The sequence below is a fragment of the Heptranchias perlo genome, chromosome 6, assembly GCF_035084215.1.
Source record: "Heptranchias perlo isolate sHepPer1 chromosome 6, sHepPer1.hap1, whole genome shotgun sequence".
Classification (NCBI taxonomy): Eukaryota; Metazoa; Chordata; class Chondrichthyes; order Hexanchiformes; family Hexanchidae; genus Heptranchias; species Heptranchias perlo.
Genome location: NC_090330.1, coordinates 5816086 through 5836908, shown reverse-complemented (window position 1 = coordinate 5836908; position 20823 = coordinate 5816086). Strand labels below are relative to the sequence as shown.

Genomic DNA, 20823 nt, shown 5'->3' with positions numbered 1-20823 from the left:
AGGGATCGACGCCAAAGAATCTTTTGTCAGATGAGGAATTTTAGATCCGTTTGCTTTGTGAGCAAGTCACGAAAGGCTCATCTTTTCTCTCTTTTCCCCCCGCCCCGAAGGTAGTGATTCCTGACTGGGGTGAATTTCTGCAGGCGCCCTTCTGGTGCCGAGTGGCCGGACTTCACATCTCGGAAGATCGACTGCCAGCTATTCGCCTGCAGGAAGCATCGTAGCTGAGCTTCACCCGGTCCGCAAAAAAAAAACTTGCATTTCTATAGTACCTTTCACGACCTCAGGACGTCCCGAAGCGCTTTATAACCAATGAAGTACTTTTGAAGTGTAGTCGCTGTTGTTGCCAATTTGCGCACAGCAAGATCCCACAAACAGCAATGAAATAATGACCAGATAATTTGTTTTTTTTTTAAAAAAGTGATGTTGGTTGAGGGATAAATGTTAGCCAGGACACCGGAGATAACGCCCCTGCTCTTCTTCAAAACAGTGCCGTGGAATCTTTTACGTACATCCGAGAGGGCAAAACAGGGCCTTGGTTTAAGCGGGACTTGAACCCACGACCTTTAGTCTCTGGAAGAGAGAGTGCTACTCACTGAGCCACGGCTGACGCCGTTTCTTCCTTTCAGCCTGGATCATGCGCTCCTGTCCCGAGACTGGGGCTCAATCTGCCATCTTCCAACTCAAAGTGGGGAGTGGTACCAACTGAGCCAAACCAGCACAACCTGAAAAGTGCTTCCTCGGTTACAAGAACGGGCAGAGCATCGAAACGCACAGTCGGATCGCTTGCACGTCACTTCACGGTGGCGAGATCGTCGCACAGCTCTCGTTGCCCTGCGCTTGAAGGCAGCGAGCGGCCCTTTTTTTTATTAAAAAAAAACGACGGCCGACCGCCATTTTTAATACAAGCAGGACGGTCTGGCCTCACGAGCAGAAGCTCCGTAGGAACGTCACGTTTAAAACGGCCGATAATCTCGCTTTGCGAGCGGGGACAAAAGGGCCTTTAAACTGATCAAGAATCTCGAGTTTCCTGCCCCACCCCCCACCATGTCCTAGCAATAAAAACAAACAAAAAAACCCATTCACAGTCAAACACACAGGCAGTTCCAGCACATCCCAAAAAATCCACAGGGGTTTTAGTTCACTTTATTATAGTTCCCTCGATCCACGGTTCTGAAATCCGTACGTGGTTGGGTTACCATGGAGATACCACCACCCTCATTTGTCGCGACTGTGGCGCAGGTCACAAGACCGTCGGCTGGTGACCAGGCTAATTCTCGGTGACCGCCAGGGAGCCAATATTTTCTGGATTAGGCCCTTCCCCGGAGAGACTAAATAAATCACGGCAAATGGAAAAAGGACAGACAGGGCCACACATTTTTTTTAAAAAACCAAACAAAACAATAATTCATTCTCTTGGCCCGAAACATCGTGAATTCAGCCTGCCCCAAGCATCATTCTATTGCTGAGAGAGTGGAAGACATAACTAAACAACTGTGGCCTTGGAAAAGGTCCAGGAGAGCCACAAGAATGGATTTCTTGACTTAAACAACTTCAGCTACTCAGATAGGTTCAAGGACGCTGGTCTATTTACTTTAGAGCAGTGTAGGCTTAGGGGAGACCTGATAAAGGTCTATAAAAATAATTATAAAGGGCTGGAAAGCGGCCCTATTGATAGATTATTCCAGTTTAACAGGTTGGGGGAAGGACCAGGAAACACTAGTTTAAACAATGGAAGAGTAGGAATAGACTGGATGTTGGGCGGTTCTCCTTTCCCCCGCCGGGAGTACTGAGCCTCTGGAATATGATGCTGGCTGGTGTGGTGGGTGCAGACTCTCTGCCTCCAAGAGGGAGCTGGACCTGTTCCTGACTGGGGCAGAGATCGCACCGTACAGAAGATAAGTGTCTTCACAGATGACACTCGGTCCATGTGATCTCCTGGACTGGTTTTGATCACCTGAGGGGATTGGAGAGGAATTTTCCAGAGTATTTTTTCCCCACGTATTGGCCCTGGGTTTATTCCCCCCCTCCCCCCCTCCTCTTTAGTTTTTTTGCCTCTCCCAGGAGATTACATGGTAGGAGGGGGGTGGAACGGAGAAGGGAGGGAGAGTTTAGTCACGATGCTCCGGTCATCATGGTGTGGGGCAGGCTTGACGGACCAGCTGGTCTTTTCCTGCCCGCCAATTTCGTATTCCCCTCAAGTGTTTCCCTTCTTTACATTCCTGTCTTGTGGGGAGAAAATATCCACACATCGAAATCAGGAGGGAGTAGGATTTTAACTCCTGGGGCTGCGCCAGGCATTGCTCATTGGCAGCACTCTTGTCTCAAATCAGAAGGCCGCTAGTTCAAGTCCCACTCCGGAGACTTGAGCACAAAATCTAAGCGGACGCTCCCAGTGCAGTGCCGAGGGAACGCTGCACTGCCGGAGGTGCCGTCTTTCTGATGAGACGTTAAACAGAGGCCCTTTCAGGTGGATATAAAAGATCCCATGCCATGATTTTGAAGCCTGGACAATATTTGTCCCTCAACCAACATCACTAAAAACAGATTATCTGGTCATTATCACATTGCTGTTTGTGGGACCTTGCCGTGTGCAAATTGGCCATGTCTCCTATATTACAACTTTAACGGTTCCCCATTGGCTGTAAAGCTCTTTGGGACATTCTGAAAAATGCAAGTCTTTTCTTTCAAAAAAAAAAGCTTTAATGAAGCAGAATGCACAACGAGTGAGAAAAAAAAGTTAAATTTCTTTATAAAATGGAGACATATTCATTGACTTCTTTTTCCCCGTGTTTCCGGTCTTATAGTGTGGCGAACATATGGAATGAACTTTATTAAACACTGGTTAGGCCGCAGCTGGAGTATTGTGTTCAGTTCTGGGCACCTCACTGTAGGAAGAATATCAAGGCCTTAGAGAGGGTGATGAGGAGATTTACTACAATGGTTCCAGGGATGAGAGCTTTCAGTTATGTGGAGAGAGTGGAGAAGCTGGGGTTGTCCTCCTTAGAACAGAGAAGGTTAAGGGGAGATTTGATAGAGGTGTTCAAAATCATTAAGGCTCTAAGATGGAGAGAAACTGTTTCCAGGGGCAGAAGGGTCGGTAACCAGGGGACAGATTTAAGGTGAACGGCAAAAGAGGCAGAGGCGACATGAGGAAACATTTTTTTTAATATATAAATGCAGAGAGTTGTTTATGATCTGCAATGCGCTGCCTGAAAGGGCGGCGGAAGCAGATTCAATAGTAACTTTCAAAAGGGAATTGGATAAATACTTGAAAAAGGAAAAAAAATATTTACAGGCCTATGGGGAAAGGGACTAATTGGATAGCTCTTTCAAAGAGCCGGCACAGGCACGATGGGTCGAATGGCCTCCTCCTGTGCTGTACCTATTATGATACTATAAACTGCCAAGGGATCAGAGGGGACTGAGAATATTAGCAAATTCACGAGAGGTGGATTAAGTACTTTGAAAAAAAGCTAAAGAGTGCGAGAGGTGTCGTCAGAAGGACATTTCTTGGACCCCAGATGGATCTTAATGATCTTTTCCGATCCTGCATGTTCCTGTATTCCTTTCATTGCTCTCCGAACAACTTCAGTCTTGAGTAGGACCAAGTCCTTTACAAACCTGATCACCAGATCGGTGGCAAACCAGGCGTTGTGCACGAGACTCAAGAATTAAATACATTGGGTAGGTGTGTTTCATTAAGGAGGGAGATGTCTGTGCCGTGGAATGGAATACTTCAGGCAGCCAGTGTTAGCATCGCTCCCTCTTCGATCAGCTGTGGTTCAGGTACTCTCTCTCTAACCCAGGGGGATTGGCGGGACAAGACAGGTTCAGAGGACGTTAAAAAGGTGGCACCTCAGTTGAAAAAGCTGTAAAAAAAACTAATGGGATTCTAGATTTTAATCACAAGAGGTATAGAATGTAAAGGCTAAGAAGTAATGATGAGTCTACATAAAACCACATTAAGACCTCAGTTAGCATACAGTCAGCAGCATTGGGCTCCATACTATAGGAAGGATATTGAGACTTAGAGGGCACAGCACAGATACATGAGGATGGTGCCTGGTGTGAGGATATATAAATACAAAGAAAATACTTGAAAAATGAGGTCTGTTTCCATTCCTAAAACACAGATTGCTCGACAATATGATGGAAGTGTTTAAAATTGTGAACGGATGGAACAGGGTAGGTAAAAATCAGACTATTTCCAGTAGTTGAGGGGGCAAGAACGAGGGGCCGTAGTTACAAGATTAAATGCAAGAGAATTCAGAACAGAGAGCAGGAGAAACTTCTTTACACAGAGAGTTGAGAGACTGTAGAATTCACTTCCAATATTAGGGGTTGAGGCAGAAACTATGTCAACATTCAAGATTAGATTAGATGGGTGGATGCAGAAAAAAGGGTTGAAGGGATACGGAATAGGTTGGGTAAGTGTGATTAGAACAACTTGTGTGAAGGGTAAACAATTACACACTGGTTGGGCCAAATGGCCTGGTTCTGTTGCAATTTCTAAGCATTTCATTCTTTCCTAGAATTGGTGACCTGGACTTGGGTGTTTTTAAAAAAAATATTCGCCAAGGCTTCTTCGACAGCACCTCCCAAATCCGTGACCTCTACCACCTAGAAGGACAAGGGCAGCAGGCGCATGGGAACAACACCACCTGCACGTTCCCCTCCAAGTCACACACCATCCCAACTTGGAAATATATCGCCGTTCCTTCATAGTCGCTGGGTCAAAATCCTGGAACTCCCTTCCTAACAGCACTGTGGGAGAACCTTCACCACACGGACTGCAGCGGTTCAAGAAGGCGGCTCACCACCACCTTCTCAAGGGCAATTAGGGATGGGCAATAAATGCCGGCCTTGCCAGCGACGCCCACATCCCATGAACGAATAAAAAAAAGCCACTGGAGAGTTTACCCTGATTCCCATTGACTTCAATTTTACTGGGGCTCCTTGGTGCCACACTCTCAAATGCTGCCTTGAGTGTACAGGGAACAATTTCAAAATTTCCAGATGACACAAAACTTGGAAGTGTAGTGAACAGTAAGGAGGATAGTGAAAGACTTCAAGAGGACATAGACAGGCTGGTGGAATGGGCAGACACGTGGCAGATGAAATTGATAGAGAAGTGCAAAGTGATACATTTTGGTAGGAAGAATGAGGAGAGACAATATAAGCTAAATGATACAATTCTAAAGGGGGTGCAGGAACAGAGATCTGGGGGTATATGTGTACAAATCTTCGAAAGTGGCAGGGCAGGTTGAGAAAGTGGTTAAAAAAGCATACGGGATCCTGAGCTTTATAAATAGAGGCATAGAGTACAAAAGCAAGAAAGTCATGATGAACCTTTACAAAACACTGGTTCGGCCACAACTGGGGTATTGTGTCCAATTCTGGGCACCGCACTTTAGGAAGTATGTGAAGTCCTTAGAGAGGGTTCAAAAAAGACTTACTAGAATGGTTCCAGGAATGAGGGACTTCAGTTACGTGGATAGACTGGGATTGTTCTCCTTAGAGCAGAGAAGGTTAGGAGGAGATTTGATAGAAATGTTCAAAATCATGAAGGGTTTAAGATAAAGTAAATAAAGAAAAAAAAGTGTTCCCATTGGCAGAAGGGTCAAGAACCAGAGGACACAGATTTAAGGTGATTGGCAAAAGAACCAAAGGCAACATGAGGAAAAACTTTTTTTTTTAAAAAATGCAGCGAGTAGTTATGATCTGGAATGCGCTGCCTGAAAGGCAGGTGGAACCAGATTCAATTGTGGCTTTCAAAAAGGAATTAGATAAATGCTTGAAGGGAAAAAATTTGCAGGGCTACAGGGAAAGAACGGGGGAATGGGCCAACTGGACAACTCTTACAAAGAGCCGGCACGGGCTCGATGGGCCAAATGGCCTCCTTCTGACCATTCTATGATTCTGTGACTTTGAAACTGAACTCCTTTCCTTCCTCAGTCTTTCTTCCTCTAATTCTTCTTCACACAAAAAAAAAAGCTGGTAGAAATTTGGAATTCTCTGTCCCAAAAAGGTGGCTAATGCTGGGGGGGACAATTGGAGCTTTCAAGACAGATCGATAGATTTTTGTTGGGCAAGGAAAGCAAGGGATATAAAGCTAAGGCGGGTAAATGGAGTTGAGGTACAGATCAGCCATGATGTGATTGAATGGCGGAACAGGTTCGAGGGGCTGAATGGCCTCCTCCTATTGTTATGTTCCCGAGTTCTTCATTTGCAGTTTGCGAGCTTGATGTTGCCATGTTCCCTACTCCATAGCCTTTTTTGGGGAGAAAGTTCCATGTTCCCACCACCCTGTGCGTGAAAAGTGCTTCCTGATTTCCCTCTTAAATGGCCTAGCTCTATCTTTAAGATTGTGTCCCCTCGTTCTTGTCTTCCCCCCCCCCCCCACCAAATCGGGAAACTGTATCTACCGTATCAAATTCTTTTAGCGTTTTAAACACCTCGATCAGATCATCCCTCAATCTTCTAATCTCAAGGGAACACAGGCCAAGTTTATGCATCCTGTCCTCATAATTTTACCCTCTGAGCCCCGGTATCATTCTGGTGAATCTGCGCTGCACCCCCTCCAAGGCCAATATATCCTTCCCGAGGTGCGGTGCCCAGAACTGAACGCAGTACTCCAGATGTGGTCTAGCTGGACCTTTATGGATTCCAGTACTTTTACACAACTCAGAAAAAAAACACAAGTTTAAAATCCAGTCAGCCAGCTGGAGGAGGGCCTTGTGGGTTTTTGAATTCCTTTGGACAAGACAGGCATCAAAAAAGTTACAATTCGTACACAAGAAGCAGGAGAACAACAATCTCCAATATTTGCCGCTTGGATCCAACGCAGCCCTGGAATATTCAAGACGGTGAGAAATCTTACTTTGCTGCGACCACAACTTGCATTTATGTATAGCGCCATTAAAGTAGTAAATCGTGGGTTTTAAGGAGCGCTTTAAAAAAGGAGAGCGCGCGCGCGCGCGCGCGCGCGCGAGAAAAAAAGCACGACTAAAGGCACGGCCGCCAATGGCGAAGCGATGAAAATTGGGGATGCTAAACAGCTCTCTAACCCATGCACCTTTTGCCTCCTTACAGAATGCAGCAACCCTGAGCACAAGTTAGCTTTACAACACGCGATTTTTATTTTTAAAATCAGACACATTTGAAACCCATCACCACAGGCAGCAGTCTCCACACCAAGCTACTGAGAAATCCACACAGGTGGAGTTTTGTTTGCCCAACACAGAATGCGCATTCTCTCCCCGTAGGGACACACCCAACTTACACAAGTCTAGAGAGCTGAGGAACATGTTGGTTACAGGCCAGGCTTAGGGAACATAGCAACAGGAGTAGGCCATTCAGCCCCTCGAGCCTGTTCCGCCATTCAATCGGATCATGACTGATCTGTACCTTAATTCCATCTATCCGCCTTTGCTCCATGTTCCTTGATGCTCTTACCTAACAAAAATCTATCGATCTCAGTCCCACTATTCACAGCATTTGGGAACAAGCACCATCTCTGCCAAAACTGCTCACTACTCCAGGATCATCCTGGAATGCGAATATAATCCCCGGCTTCTTTTCTCCACTACCAATCATCTCCTTAAACCCCTTTCCCCTGCCTCCTCCACCCTCACTAACAAGTGCGAGGATCTCATTGGACTTCTTTGTCACTAAGTTCGAGACCATCCATTCAGCTGCCTCATCCCTCCCTTCCCCTAGCCCACCAAGCCAAGCTCCCCCCCCCCCCACCCCCCAAGGTACCCCACTGCCCTTAGCCCCAAGCTCGCATCTTTCTCTCTTATCTCCCCTCATGCCTTCTCCGAGCTCATCTGGTCCACGACACCCACCTTCTGCTCCCTGGACGCTATTCCCATCAAACTGCTGACCAACCAACTTCCCTTCCTGCCCCCCCCCCCCCCCATGTTAGCTGGTGTTGTGAACGGTTCCCTCTCCTCAGCTACTGTCCCCCTCCCAACAAAATCTGCCATCATCACCCCCTCCTCAAAATACCCATCCTTGACCCCCCCACTTGTCCTTGCAAACTACTGCTCCATCTCCAACCTCCCTTTCCTCTCCAAAGTCCCCGAACGTATTGTCGTCTCCCAAATCTGAGCCAGTCTTTCCCGCAACTCCATGTCTGAATCTCTCCAACTAGGTCTCCCCCCCTGCCTCAGCACTGAAACGGCCTTTATCAAAGTCACAAATTACATCCTATGTGGCCGTGATTTACATTTTAAAAATATTTATAAGTACTTTTATTGTTAGCTTTGATACCCTTGAAAGCTTTTTTCATATTTCCTTTTTATTACTTTCTTTGTATCCCTTTGTTGCTTTTTGTAGCTCTCCCAGTCTGCTGGATTCCCACTTTTCTTTACATTTATATACGCCTTTTCTTTTAGCTTAATACTGTCTCTTACCTCGTTTGTGGACTATGGTTGTTTAACTGCACAAGTGGAGCTTTTGCCTTTTATGGGTATCTACTGGGTTTGTATTATACCAAATACTTCCCACCGTTTATCTGTGGGTTTAACCATTAACAGATTAGCTCACTTTACACGGGTCAATTTATTTCTCATCCCTTCAAAAATTTGCCTTACTTAAATTTAAAATCATGATTTGTGACCCTCCCTCCTCTAATTCAATCATTAACCCAGCATCAAAGCTGAAGGCCAGGCTAGGATGTGTGGCCCAACTAAGAGTTCTATACACAAATGCACGGAGTATAAGGAATAAATTAAATGAACTACAGGCACAAATTTAAATTGGAGGGTATGACATGATAGCTATTACTGAGACATGGCTGCAGGATGGTCAGGATTGGGAACTAAATATACCGGGTTACAAGGTCCACAGGAGAGATAGGGAAAATGGAAGAGGGGGAGGAGTAGCCTTAGTGATTGCAGAAGAAATCACTTCAATGATAAAGGAGGATATAACGAGAGGTAAGCAGCCAACAGAGACCTTATGGGTTGAATTGAGAAATAGGAAAGGATCCAAGACTATAGTGGGAGTTGTATATAGGACCCCTGGCAGCAGCTCTGAAGTGCTAGATTGTATGAATGCAGAGATTAGACAAGCGTGTAACAAAGGCATAGTGGTCTTAACGGGGGACTTTAACCTTCACATAGATTGGGAAAAGCAGACCAGCAACTGTCAGAAAGGTAGTGAATTTCTTGAGTGTGTCCAGGATAGTTTTCTACAGCAGTATGTCCTAGAGGCAACAAGGGGGCAAGCCATACTAGATTTAGTAATGAGTAATGAACCAGATTTAGTTAACAGCTTAACTGTGTGTGAACATCTATCCAATAGCGATCATAACATGATCGAGTTCAACGTAGTGTTTGAAAGGGGAAAAAAAAGTGAATCAGCTGCTAAGATTCTAGACTTGGGTAAGGCAGATTTCAATGGGATGAGACAGAGACTGTCCATAGTAAACTGGGCAAATCTGTTAATGGGTAAAACGACTGATGATCAGTGGGAAATGTTTAAAGAAACATTTAACGTGATACAGAATTGGTTTATACCCCTGAGGGGCAAGAACTTGCTTGCCAAAAGAAATAAACAGCCATAGACAACTAAAGACATAAGGAAAGGGCATACAAAAAGGCAAAAAATGGCACCGATCCTGGCAATTGGGAAAGATACAAAGATCAATAAAGGGCCACAAAACAGATAGTAAGAACTACAAAAAGTGTATGAAAAGAAACGTGCAAGGGATATCAAAACCAAATACGAAGAACTTTCATAGTTACATTAGGAAAAAGAGGGTGGTCAGGAGCAGTGTTGGCCCCTTAAAAACCGAAAGTGCGGATACTGTCATTGACAATGGGGACATGGTGGACATGTTGAACAATTACTTTGCGTCAGTATTTACAGTAGAAAGAGAGGAAAGCATGGGGAAATCCCAAGAAAACTAATACTGAATCGGGGAAAGGGACTCAATAAAATTAACATAAGTAAAGCAACAGTAATGAAGAAAATAATAGCACTAAAGAGTGACAAATCCCCAGGACCAGATGGTTTCCATCCCAGGGTTTTAAAGGAAGTAGGTGAGCACATTGCAGATGCCCTAACTATAATCTTTCAAAGTTCTCTAGATTCAGGAACTGTCCCTCCAGATTGCAAAATTGCACATGTCACTCCGCTTTTTAAGGAGAGAGGGAAACCAGGGAATTATAGACCAGTTAGCCTAATATCTGTTGTGGGGAAAATGCTGGAGTCTATAATTATGGAAAGGATGACTAAACACCGAGAATTTTCTGTTAATCAGAGAGAGCCAGCATGGATTTGTGAAAGGTAGTGACAAACCTGATTGAATTTTTTTGAAGAGGTGACTAAAGTAGTGGTCAGGGGAATGTCAATGGATGTTATTTATATGGACTTCCAGAAGGCATTTGATAAAGTCCTACATAAGAGACTATTAGCTAAGATAGAAGCCCATGGAATCGAGGCAAAGGTATGGACTTGGTTAGGAAGTTGGCTGAGCGAAAGGCGACAGAGTAGGGATAATGGGTAGATACTCACATTGGCAGGATGAGACTAGGAGTCCCACAGGGATCTGTCTTGGGACTTCAATTATTCACAATATTTATTAAAGACTTAGACGACAAAGATTGGTGGCATTGTAAGCAGTGTAGATGAAAACATAAAATTACAAAGCGATATTGATAGATTAGGTGAATGGGCAAAACTGTGGCAAATGGAATTCAATGTAGACAAATGTGAGGTCATCCACTTTGGATCAAAAAAGGATAGAACAGGGTACTTTCTAAATGGTAAAAAGTTAAAAACAGTGGATGTCCAAAGGGACTTAGTGGTTCAGGTACATAGATCATTGAAGTGTCATGAACAGGTGCAGAAAATAATCAATACGGCTAATGGGATGCTGGCCTTTATATCTAGAGGACTAGAGTACAAGGGGGCAGAAGTTAGGCTGCAGCTATACAAAACCCTGGTTAGACCGCACCTGGAGTACTGTGAGCAGTTCTGGGCACCGCAGCTTCGGAAGGACATATTGGCCTTGGAGGGAGTGCAGCGTAGGTTTACTAGAATGATACCCGGACTTCAGGGGTTAAGTTACAAGGATAGATTGCACAAATTGGGTTTATAAGGTTAAGGGGTGATCTGATCAAAGTTTAAGATATTAAGGGGAACAGAAAGGGTGGAGAGAGAGAAACTATTTCTGCTGGTTGGGGATTCTAGGAGTAGGGGGCACAGTCTAAAAATTAGAGCCAGACCTTTCAGGAGCGAAATTAGAAAACATTTCCACACACAAAGGGTGGTAGAAGTTTGGAACTCTCTTCCGCAAACAGCAATTGATACTAGCTCAATTGCTAAATTTAAATCTGAGATAGATAGCTTTTTGCCAACCAAAGGTATTAAGGGATATGGGCCAAAGGCAGGTATATGGAGTTAGATCACAGATCAGCCATGAGCTTATCAAATGGGGGAGCAGGCACGAGGGGCTGAATGGCCTACTCCTGTTCCTATATTATTGTCACACTTCCCTTATCGTCAGATTGTTCACTAATTCTGGTTTGTTAATAATCACTAGACCCTGTTCTCTTGTTGGTTCTAAAACATATTGTTCCAGAAAACTGTCCCAAATACAATATAGAAATGTGCTGCTTTTTCTACTTGAGAAAGAAAGATCTTGCATTTATACAGCGCCTTTCCAGACCTCAGGACGTCCCAAAGCACTCTTGAAGTGTAGTCATGGTTGAAGTGGTCATTCCATCAGAGATCAGCTAATTCAGTGCAGACTGGAGACTGAACCTGGGAATTTCGTGGTCTGTACAGCTCAGCTGCTCACCGGCTAATCACACCGAGCCTATTGGGTCATGGCCAAGTTAACAAGTAGTCCTCTCAGGGCCCCTCACAACCACAGTCCCCACCAAGCAACAGTAAAACTACTTACCGGAGGACGCTTCCAGCGGACGTTAGACACCAGGGCCGTGGTGCAGAACAGCGACTCCTCATCAGCGAGGAACAGTGGGTCTTCGAAGAGGTGGTTGCGTTGCTGACATTCCTTCTTCAGGGCAGAGAACTCCTGGTTTCCGTAAGGCTTCACCGAGTCAAACATCCTTCAAACCTGTGAAGGACAAGACGACGAGATAAAAGAGGAAATGCAAGAAGGTGCATCAAGCCCAGTCCTTCCACAGATCATGTCCCATCATGGACCTGTTTACATGGCCTGTGGGGAAAGTCCTACATAATAATCCCTTATCTCCAAAAGCTACTGTGGACATTATCCAGGATTCCGAGTGTATATTTTTCTAGTTCTACAAGACCAGAGTAGAAGGGCTACCTTCTCCAGGCAGCACAGATATGCAAGAAACTACAGGTATAGGGAGTGGAATCAATGAGGTACAATGAGCTCATCCAAAATCCTGCTGCCCCTATCCTACTCGCACCATGTCCCATTCACCCATCACCCCGTGCTTGCTGAATCCCTCCATGGCCTCGCCCCTCCCTATCTCTAACCTCCTCCAGCTCCAAGATTTCTGCACTTCTCCAATTCTGGCCCCACGCCTTCAGCTGCCTAGGCCCCGAGCTCTGGAATTCCCTCCCTAAACCTCTCCCGTCCTCTCTCCACCTTTAAGACGCTCCTTAAAACCTACCTCTTTGACCAAGCTTTTGGTCACCTGTCCTAATAACTCCTTATTTGGCTCGATGTCAAAACATTTTTGAGAACGCTCGTGTGATGTGCCTTGGAACACTGCGTTACATTAAAAGGCGCTATATAAATGCACAGTGTTGTTGTTGAGTATGCTATCAAAAAGGAAGCTGTATCATTTTTGGACAGGCTTTCTTCCAAGAATTCAGATCATTTTATGTTTCAAGTCTCTCAAAAGGGACTATGTAGCACGAGAGAAACCATTAGTGTCCAGATGCATTGAAGATTCTATTGTATTGATTTGGCAACATCAATAAAAGATCTCCTGGAAACCTACAGACTAATGGTCCATTAGAATAATCTGATGAGAAAAAAAACAAACTTGCATTTATATTACACCTTTCACAACCTCAGGATATGGCGAAGCACATTTCCGCCAATGAAGCACTTTTGAAGTGTAGTCACTGTTGTAATGTAGGAAACGCGGCAGCCAAATTGCGCACAGCAAGATCCCACAAACAGTAACAAGATACATGACCAGATAATCTGTTTTAGCGTCGTTGGTTGAGGAATAAATATTGGCCAGGACACCGGGGAGAACTCTCCTGCTCGTCTTCGAAATGGTGCCATGGGATCTTTTACATCCATCCGAGAGCAGGCGGGGCCTCGGTTGAACGTCTTTTCGGAAAGACAGCACCTCAGACGGTGTAGCACTCCCTCAGCACTGCACTGGAGTGTTAGCGCAGATTATTTGCTCAAAATCTCTGGAGTGGGACTTCAATCCACGACCTGCTCAGTCAACTGGTTCTCCCCCCCGTCGCCCATCCCTCCCCCCACCCCCACCATAACTCAGAGGCTCTGTAGCCTTTCCTAGTGCCCCTACTACCATCCTAAGTGAGATCAGTAACGGCAGATTGGGGGAAAATCAAACCCCGGACCCGTCTGCCTGGACCACTTGACCCAACTTCAAGCGAAAGGGGGGGGGGTGGAAAACAAACTACTCAGTAAATAAATTTTTAAAGAGACACTAGTGATTAATGATCCCATATATTATTCCTTCACTAGGTTAACAAAGGCAGATATAGTAAATCTTTACTTCTGCAGGTAGTGTCCTAACCAGAGGCCGTTCAATTTTGTAACAAAAATCAATAAGTATTAACACAAATATTTCACCCAACACATCTGTAATATTACTTTAACCGAGATACATTTGATTGATCCAATAAACAGCAGCAAAACAGTTAATGCAACACAGCACTGCTCACAATGGGAGGTCAGGTTAAGATCGCACCTTGTACAGAGTGCTCAGGTGAATTCATATTTCACAGGCTGGAACAAAAAAAAAAAAATAATTCAACTGGCGGGGATTTAAACTCCTCCAATGCCAGTGTCAGCGAGGCCTTTGTGCCACCAGTTCCTGGCTCATGTGTTTTGCACAGCTGACGGCAACACAAGAAAAAACTGGCTGGGTTCACCGACAACAGCCACTAGGAAGACCCACACCGGCATCTGGCGTCCAGCAACCGAACCAGTGATTTATAAAGGCAATCTGCAATGCATCGATTTTAAAATTCTCATCCTTGTTTTCAAATCCCTCCATGACCTCGCCCACCAACCCCCCCTCCATCTCTGTAACCTCCCCCAGCCCTACAAACCCCGCCCCCCACCCCCGCTGAGGTCTCTGCGCTCTCCAATTCTGGGCTTTTTGCACATCTCTGATTCTCATCGCTCCACTATTCTGTCTTCAGATGTCAATGCCCTAAGCTCCTCAACCTCCCCCCCCCCCCCCCCACAAAATATCTCTCTCTCTGACGCTCCTTAAAATCTACCTCTTTGACCAAGCTTTTGGTCACCTGTCTTAATATCTCCTACTGTGGCTCGGTGTCAAATTTTGTTTGATAATTGCTCCTGTGAACCTGGGAAGTTTTACAATGTTAAAGACACTATATAAATGCAAGTTGTTGTTCAGCATAACTTAACAGTTCGATTTTGTGTTTGGTGCAAGGGTCCTGTCGGCTCCCCCTCCTACATGGAGGAGATAGAACAGGCCAAATGGTTTTCCTCCTCCGTACCCATCTCATGACTTACATACGAATTAAGATCAGGAGTAGGCCATTCGACCCCTCGAGCCTGCTCCGTCATTTGATAAGATCTACCTACCTACTATAACCTTTGACTCCCTTGTTAATCAGGAATCTATCTAACTCAGCCTTAAAAATATTCAATGACCCTGCCTCCACCGCTCTCTGGGGAAGGGAGTGCCACGGACTCAACTCTGAGGAAAACATTTCTCCTCATCTCCGTCTTAAACGGGAGACCCCTTATTTTTAAACTGTGGCCCCTAGTTCGAGTCTCTCCCACAAGGGAAGACATCCCCTCAGCATCTACCCCTTCTAGTCCCCTCAGGATCTTATATGTTTCAATAAGATCACCTCTCATTCTTCTAAACTCCAGTGTATACAGGCCCAACCTTTCCTCATAAGATAACCCCCTCATCCCCAGAATCAGTCGAGTGAACCTTCTCTGAACCGCCTCCAAAGCAATTATGTCCTTTCTTAAATAACTTCACCAATGCCCTGTGCAACTGTAGCAAAACATCTCTACTTTTATATTCCATTCTCCTTGCAATAAATGACAACATTCAATTTGCCTTCCTAATCACTTGCTGCACCTGCATACTAACTGTGATTCATGCACGAAGACACCCAGATCCCTCTGTACCTCAGAGTTCTGCAATCTCTCTCCATATAAATAATATACTGCTTTTCTATTCCTCCTGCCAAAGTGGACAAGTTCACATTTTCCCACATTATACTCCATCTGCCAATTTTTTGCCCACTTAACCTATCTATATCCCTTTGCAGACTCCTTATGTCCTCTTCACAACTTATTTTCCTACCTACCTACGTGTCATTAGCAAATTTAGCAACCGTACATTCGGTCTCTTCATCCATGTCATTGATCTAGATTGTAAATAGTTGAGACCCAAGCACTGATCCCTGTAGCACTCCACTCGTTACATCTTGCCAACCTGAAAATGACCCATTTATGCCTACTCGGTTTCCTATTAGCTAACCAATCCTTTATCCATGCTAATATGTTACCCCCTACACCATGAGCTCTTATTTTGTGTAGCAGCCTTTGATGTGGCACCTTGTCAAAAGCCTTCTGGAAATCCAAGTACACCACATCCACAGGATCCCCTTTATCCACGTTGCGTGTTACTTCCTCGAAGAACTCTAATAAATTAGACAAACACGATTTCCCTTTCACAAAACCACGTTGACTCTGCCTGATTGCACTGAGATTTTCGAAGTGCCCTGCTATAACCTCCCTAATAATAGATTCTCGCATTTTCCCTGTGACAGATGAGAAGCTAACTGGGCTGTAGTTTCCTGCTTTCTGTCTCCCTCCTTTCTTGAATAGGGGAGTAAAATTTGCTATTTTCCAATCTGATGGGACCCTTTCAGAATCTAGGGAATTTTGGAAAATTAATACCAATGCATCTACTATCTCTGCAGCCACTCCCCTAGGATAAAGTCCATCAGGACATGGGGACTTGTCAGCTTTTAGTTCTAATATTTTTTCCAGAACCCTTTCCGATGTTCCTCCCTTTCACCTCTTGATTCACAATTATTTCTGGCATGTTATTTGCATCCTCTACAGTGAGGGCAGACGCAAAATATCTGTTCAATTCATCCGCCATTTCCTTATTCTCCATTATTAATTCCCCACACTCTCTCTAGAGGACCAATGCTCACTTTAGTGCTAATCATAGAGTCATAGAGTTATACAGCACGGATAGAGGCCCTTCGGCCCATCGTGTCCGCGCCGGCCATCAGCCCTGTCTACTCTAATCCCATATTCCAGCATTTGGTCCGTAGCCTTGTATGCTATGGCATTTCAAGTGCTCATCCAAATGCTTCTTGAATGTTGTGAGGGTTCCTGCCTCCACAACCCTTTCAGACAGTGAGTTCCAGACTCCAACCACCCTCTGGGTGAAAAAGTTCTTTCTCAAATCCCCTCTAAACCTCCCGCCTTTTACCTTGAATCTATGTCCCCTTGTTATAGAAACCTCAACGAAGGGAAAAAGCTCCTTAGTATCCATCCCATCTGTGCCCCTCATAATTTTGTACACCTCAATCATGTCCCCCCTCAGCCTCCTCTGCTCCAAGGAAAACAAACCCAATCTTCCCAGTCTCTCTTCATAGCTGAAGCGCTCCAGCCCTGGTAACATCCTAGTGAATCTCCTCTGCACCCTCTCCAAAGCGATCACATCCTTCCTGTAGTGTGGTGACCAGAACTGCACACAGTACTCCAGCTGTGGCCTAACCAGTGTTTTATACAGCTCCATCATAACCTCCTTGCTCTTATATTCTATGCCTCGGCTAATAAAGGCAAGTATCCCATATGCCTTCTTTACCACCTTATCTACCTGTTCCGCCGCCTTCAGGGATCTGTGAACTTGCACACCAAGATCCCTCTGACCCTCTGTCTTGCCTAGGGTCCTCCCATTCATTGTGTATTCCCTTGCCTTGTTAGTCCCTCCAAAGTGCATCACCTCGCACTTTTCCGGGTTAAATTCCATTTGCCACTGTTCCGCCCATCTGACCAACCCATCTATATCGTCCTGCAGACTGAGGCTATCCTCCTCGCTATTTACCACCCTACCAATTTTTGTATCATCAGCGAACTTACTGATCATACCTTTTACATTCATATCCAAGTCATTAATGTAGACCACAAACAGCAAGGGACCCAGCACCGATCCCTGTGGTACCCCACTGGCCACAGGCTTCCAGTCACAAAAACAACCTTTGACCATCACCCTCTGCCTTCTGCCACTAAGCCAGTTTTGTATCCAAAGTGCCAAGGCACCCTGGATTCCATGGGCTCGTACCTTCTTGACCAGTCTCCTGTGGGGGACTTTATCGAAGGCCTTACTGAAATCCATGTATACCACATCCACTGCGTTACCCTCATCCACACGCCTAGTCACCCCCTCAAAAAATTCAATCAAATTAGTCAGACATGATCTTCCCTTGACAAAGCCATGTTGACTATCCCTGATTAATCCTTGCTTCTCCAAGTGGAGACTAATTTTGTCCTTCAGAATTTTTTCCAATAATTTTCCTACCACTGATGTTAGGCTCACTGGCCTGTAGTTCCCCGGTTTTTCCCTACTCCCCTTCTTGAATAATGGTATTACATTAGCGGTTCTCCAGTCCTCTGGCACATCCCCTGTGGCCAGACACGCTATTATGGACAATCGGTCTACAGGTGAAACAAACCAAATCATCATACAGCAAGCTCAGGGAGGGGTGTGGAGGCTGTGTTTAGTCAATAAAACCAACCAAATTGTTGAAGAATTTAATAGTGAAACACATTGCGGGGAGGGTGCGGAAATTGCAAAACTCCATCTTAAATTTAAGAGAAAGAACATGCCAAGCTAGAAATCGGCACTAGCTGACCAGCAGCCCCCCTCCCCCCCAAAAATGCCAACAGGCCATAAACAACTCCAAACATAGGTCTTCCAACATGTGTAGGCGAGGGGCTAGACTAAAAGTTCAATGGCACACGGGCTCATGGGAATACTGGCAGGTTATGTTACCAACATTTGATCACACATCGCAAGAGGGAAAAAAAACTAATGCCTGAAAAATGTGCAGTTTGAAGCAGTGGTGGATTTAGAAATTCCCAAGGGGGAAATCCAAGTAGTGAAGGCCCGAGAGTTAATTGGAGGCATCCCAGGGGAAAAAAAAACTTTGTCTTCGGCGCATTTTCTGACATTTTGGAGCAAACTGTAATTCTGCCTTACAGACTAAAAATAATCCTGGTAGGGTTACACATGAAGATTAAAGCCCTTGTAGGGACCTCAGTGCAACTTTCGAGGGTTCAGTGAATCTAACTCCAGATGCACCACACTAATTTGTGAATTGAACTCTTTCACAGCTGTGATAATCCCACTGTACATTCACAAAACAAGTTCATCGTCACATCTGTTCCTGATCCCCCTCCCCCACTGGCAGGTATGGAATCACACCAAAAAAAACCCGAAAGTGTGCTGATTTACCTATTTTAAACCAACAATTTTTAGTTTTAATAGATCCAGGAGGGACAAGGGCCAGACGGTACCACTGAATCAAAGCCACAGGAAAGAGAGTTTGGACGAAGGGACACACCCAAGCATTAACCGGTTTCTCCTCTTCTGAATGCAAATTGACCTACTGCAAAATTTAAGCATTTCCTGATACCCAAGACTAGAAGCTGCTCAATGTTTGATACATCCCCTCTGTCCACTATTTTAAACAGAGTGGTGAAACTATTTAAAATGAATGGGTTAAGGCCAATTGAACGCACTGCAGCAAGTTCCCAAACAATGGAGTCTTCCCTGTAAATTAAGTAAAAAACTTTCTACTACTCCAACTCCAATTAACTTAAATTGCCAAATAAAGCCAGTTAATATATTCATACCAGAGACCTGCCTCCTTACCTCAATGAAACGTCTGCAATTCTGGTTGGAGAGTCTAGAACTAGGGGTCATAGTCTCAGGATAAGGGGTCGGCCATTTAGGACCGAGATGAGGAGGAATTTCTTCACTCAGAGAATCTTTGGAATTCTCCACCCCAGAGGGCTGTGGATGTTCAGTCATTGATTATATTCAAGGCTGAGATCAATAGATTTTTGGAATCTAAGGGAATCAAGGGAAATGGGGATAGGGCAGGAAAGTGGAGTTGAGGTCGAAGATCAGCCATGATCTTATTGAATGGTGGAGCAAGCTCGAGGGGCCGAATGGCCTACTCCTATTTATGTTCTTATGAAATTAGTTCTGAAGAAAATAAACCTACAAGGCAACTGCCAGGCACGCTCCAGAAAGTTCCTATAGAGTGGCAGGTAACTTTTGCACCCTGTAAGGTTTGGGTAATGGCCATCTTGAGCAAGAGGAAGTCCAGCTATCTCTCCCTAACTTTCAGCGGCACACCAATACCAGCCATAGCTACAAAGGCTGAGTACTTTGCAACAAGTGGCTCACCTCCTGACACCCCGAAGCTTCTCCACCATCTACAAGGCTCAAGTCAGGAGTGCAATGGAATACTCACCAGTCACAACAACAACACCACCACCACCCAGATATAGAAGTGGTATTTACTGCTTCAGGAAGCCAAGAGTTGTCACACAGCTTGTGACATGAGCAGAAACTGTACATCTGCTGTTGTCTCATTGACCTCTGCACAAGGAGCCTTTTGACATGGTCTTTCTCGTTTACTATTGGTAGACTGTGTAGAGTTTTCCACTTGCCTATCAAGTCACAAAGTAATTCATTGTATGTGAAGAACTTTGAGACATTGTTGAGGGATGTTACATGGTGTGATTATAAGTACAAATCTTTATTTTTTCCGACTAAACTGTATCATCCTCAATACAGAAAAGGTTACATTTTGCAACAACTGAAGTGCAGTCAAGGCTGGCTTTCCGCTGGTATGTATGCAAGAAGGAACTTATTTACCATTAAAACAGCTGCTGATGAACTGCTTTAGTTGTAGTTTTCTACACACTTGCACAGTTACTTATGGGTAAATGCATCGCAGGGTCCGATCTGTAATCGTGCATCAGCCATGGCTCAGTGGGCAGCAATCTCTCGCCTCCGAGTCAGACGGTTGTGGGTTCAAGTCCTATTCCAGAGACTTGAGTCCATAATCCAGGCTGACACACCCAATGCAGTACTGAGGGAGTGCTGTACTGTCGGGGGTGCTGTCTTTCGGATGGGACGTTGACCCAAGGCAACGTCTGCCCTCTCAGGTGGGCATAAAAAGATCCCACAGCACTATTTCAAAGAGCAGGGGAGTTCTCCCCGGTGTCCTGGTCAATATTTATCCCTCAACCAATAGCACTAAAACAGATCACCTGGTCATTATCACACTGCTGTTTGTGGGATCTTGCTGTGTGCAAATTAACTGCCGTGTTTCCTACATTACAATAGTGACTACAATTATAAGTACTTAATTGGTAGTAAAGTGCTTTGGGATGCCCTGAGGTCGTGAAAGACACTATCTAAAAGCAAGACTCTTTTTCTTTGGTGTTGGCCTGTTTTTTTTTTCTTCCTCTCAGGCTACTGCATTGCTGGTCCACTTTGCCTTTGTTTTCCCTGTTAAGATTAAAACCTGATTGGTTTGACCTGACCAGCAAGAACAGGATGAGGCCAT

The 20823-nt window shown here is 45.0% G+C and overlaps 1 protein-coding gene across 3 annotated transcripts in view; it reads right to left on the bottom strand.

Moving 5' to 3' along the window:
• The window catches only part of capn5a (calpain 5a), an 86795-nt gene that overhangs the window by 50814 nt on the left and 15158 nt on the right, over nt 1–20823 (bottom strand). For all 3 annotated transcript variants that reach the window (XM_067985672.1, XM_067985671.1, XM_067985670.1), the window contains exon 2: nt 11921–12094. In XM_067985672.1, coding sequence (XP_067841773.1) covers nt 11921–12085 — 165 coding nt within the window. In that variant the 5' untranslated portion in view covers nt 12086–12094. The remainder of the gene's footprint in view (nt 1–11920; nt 12095–20823) is intronic.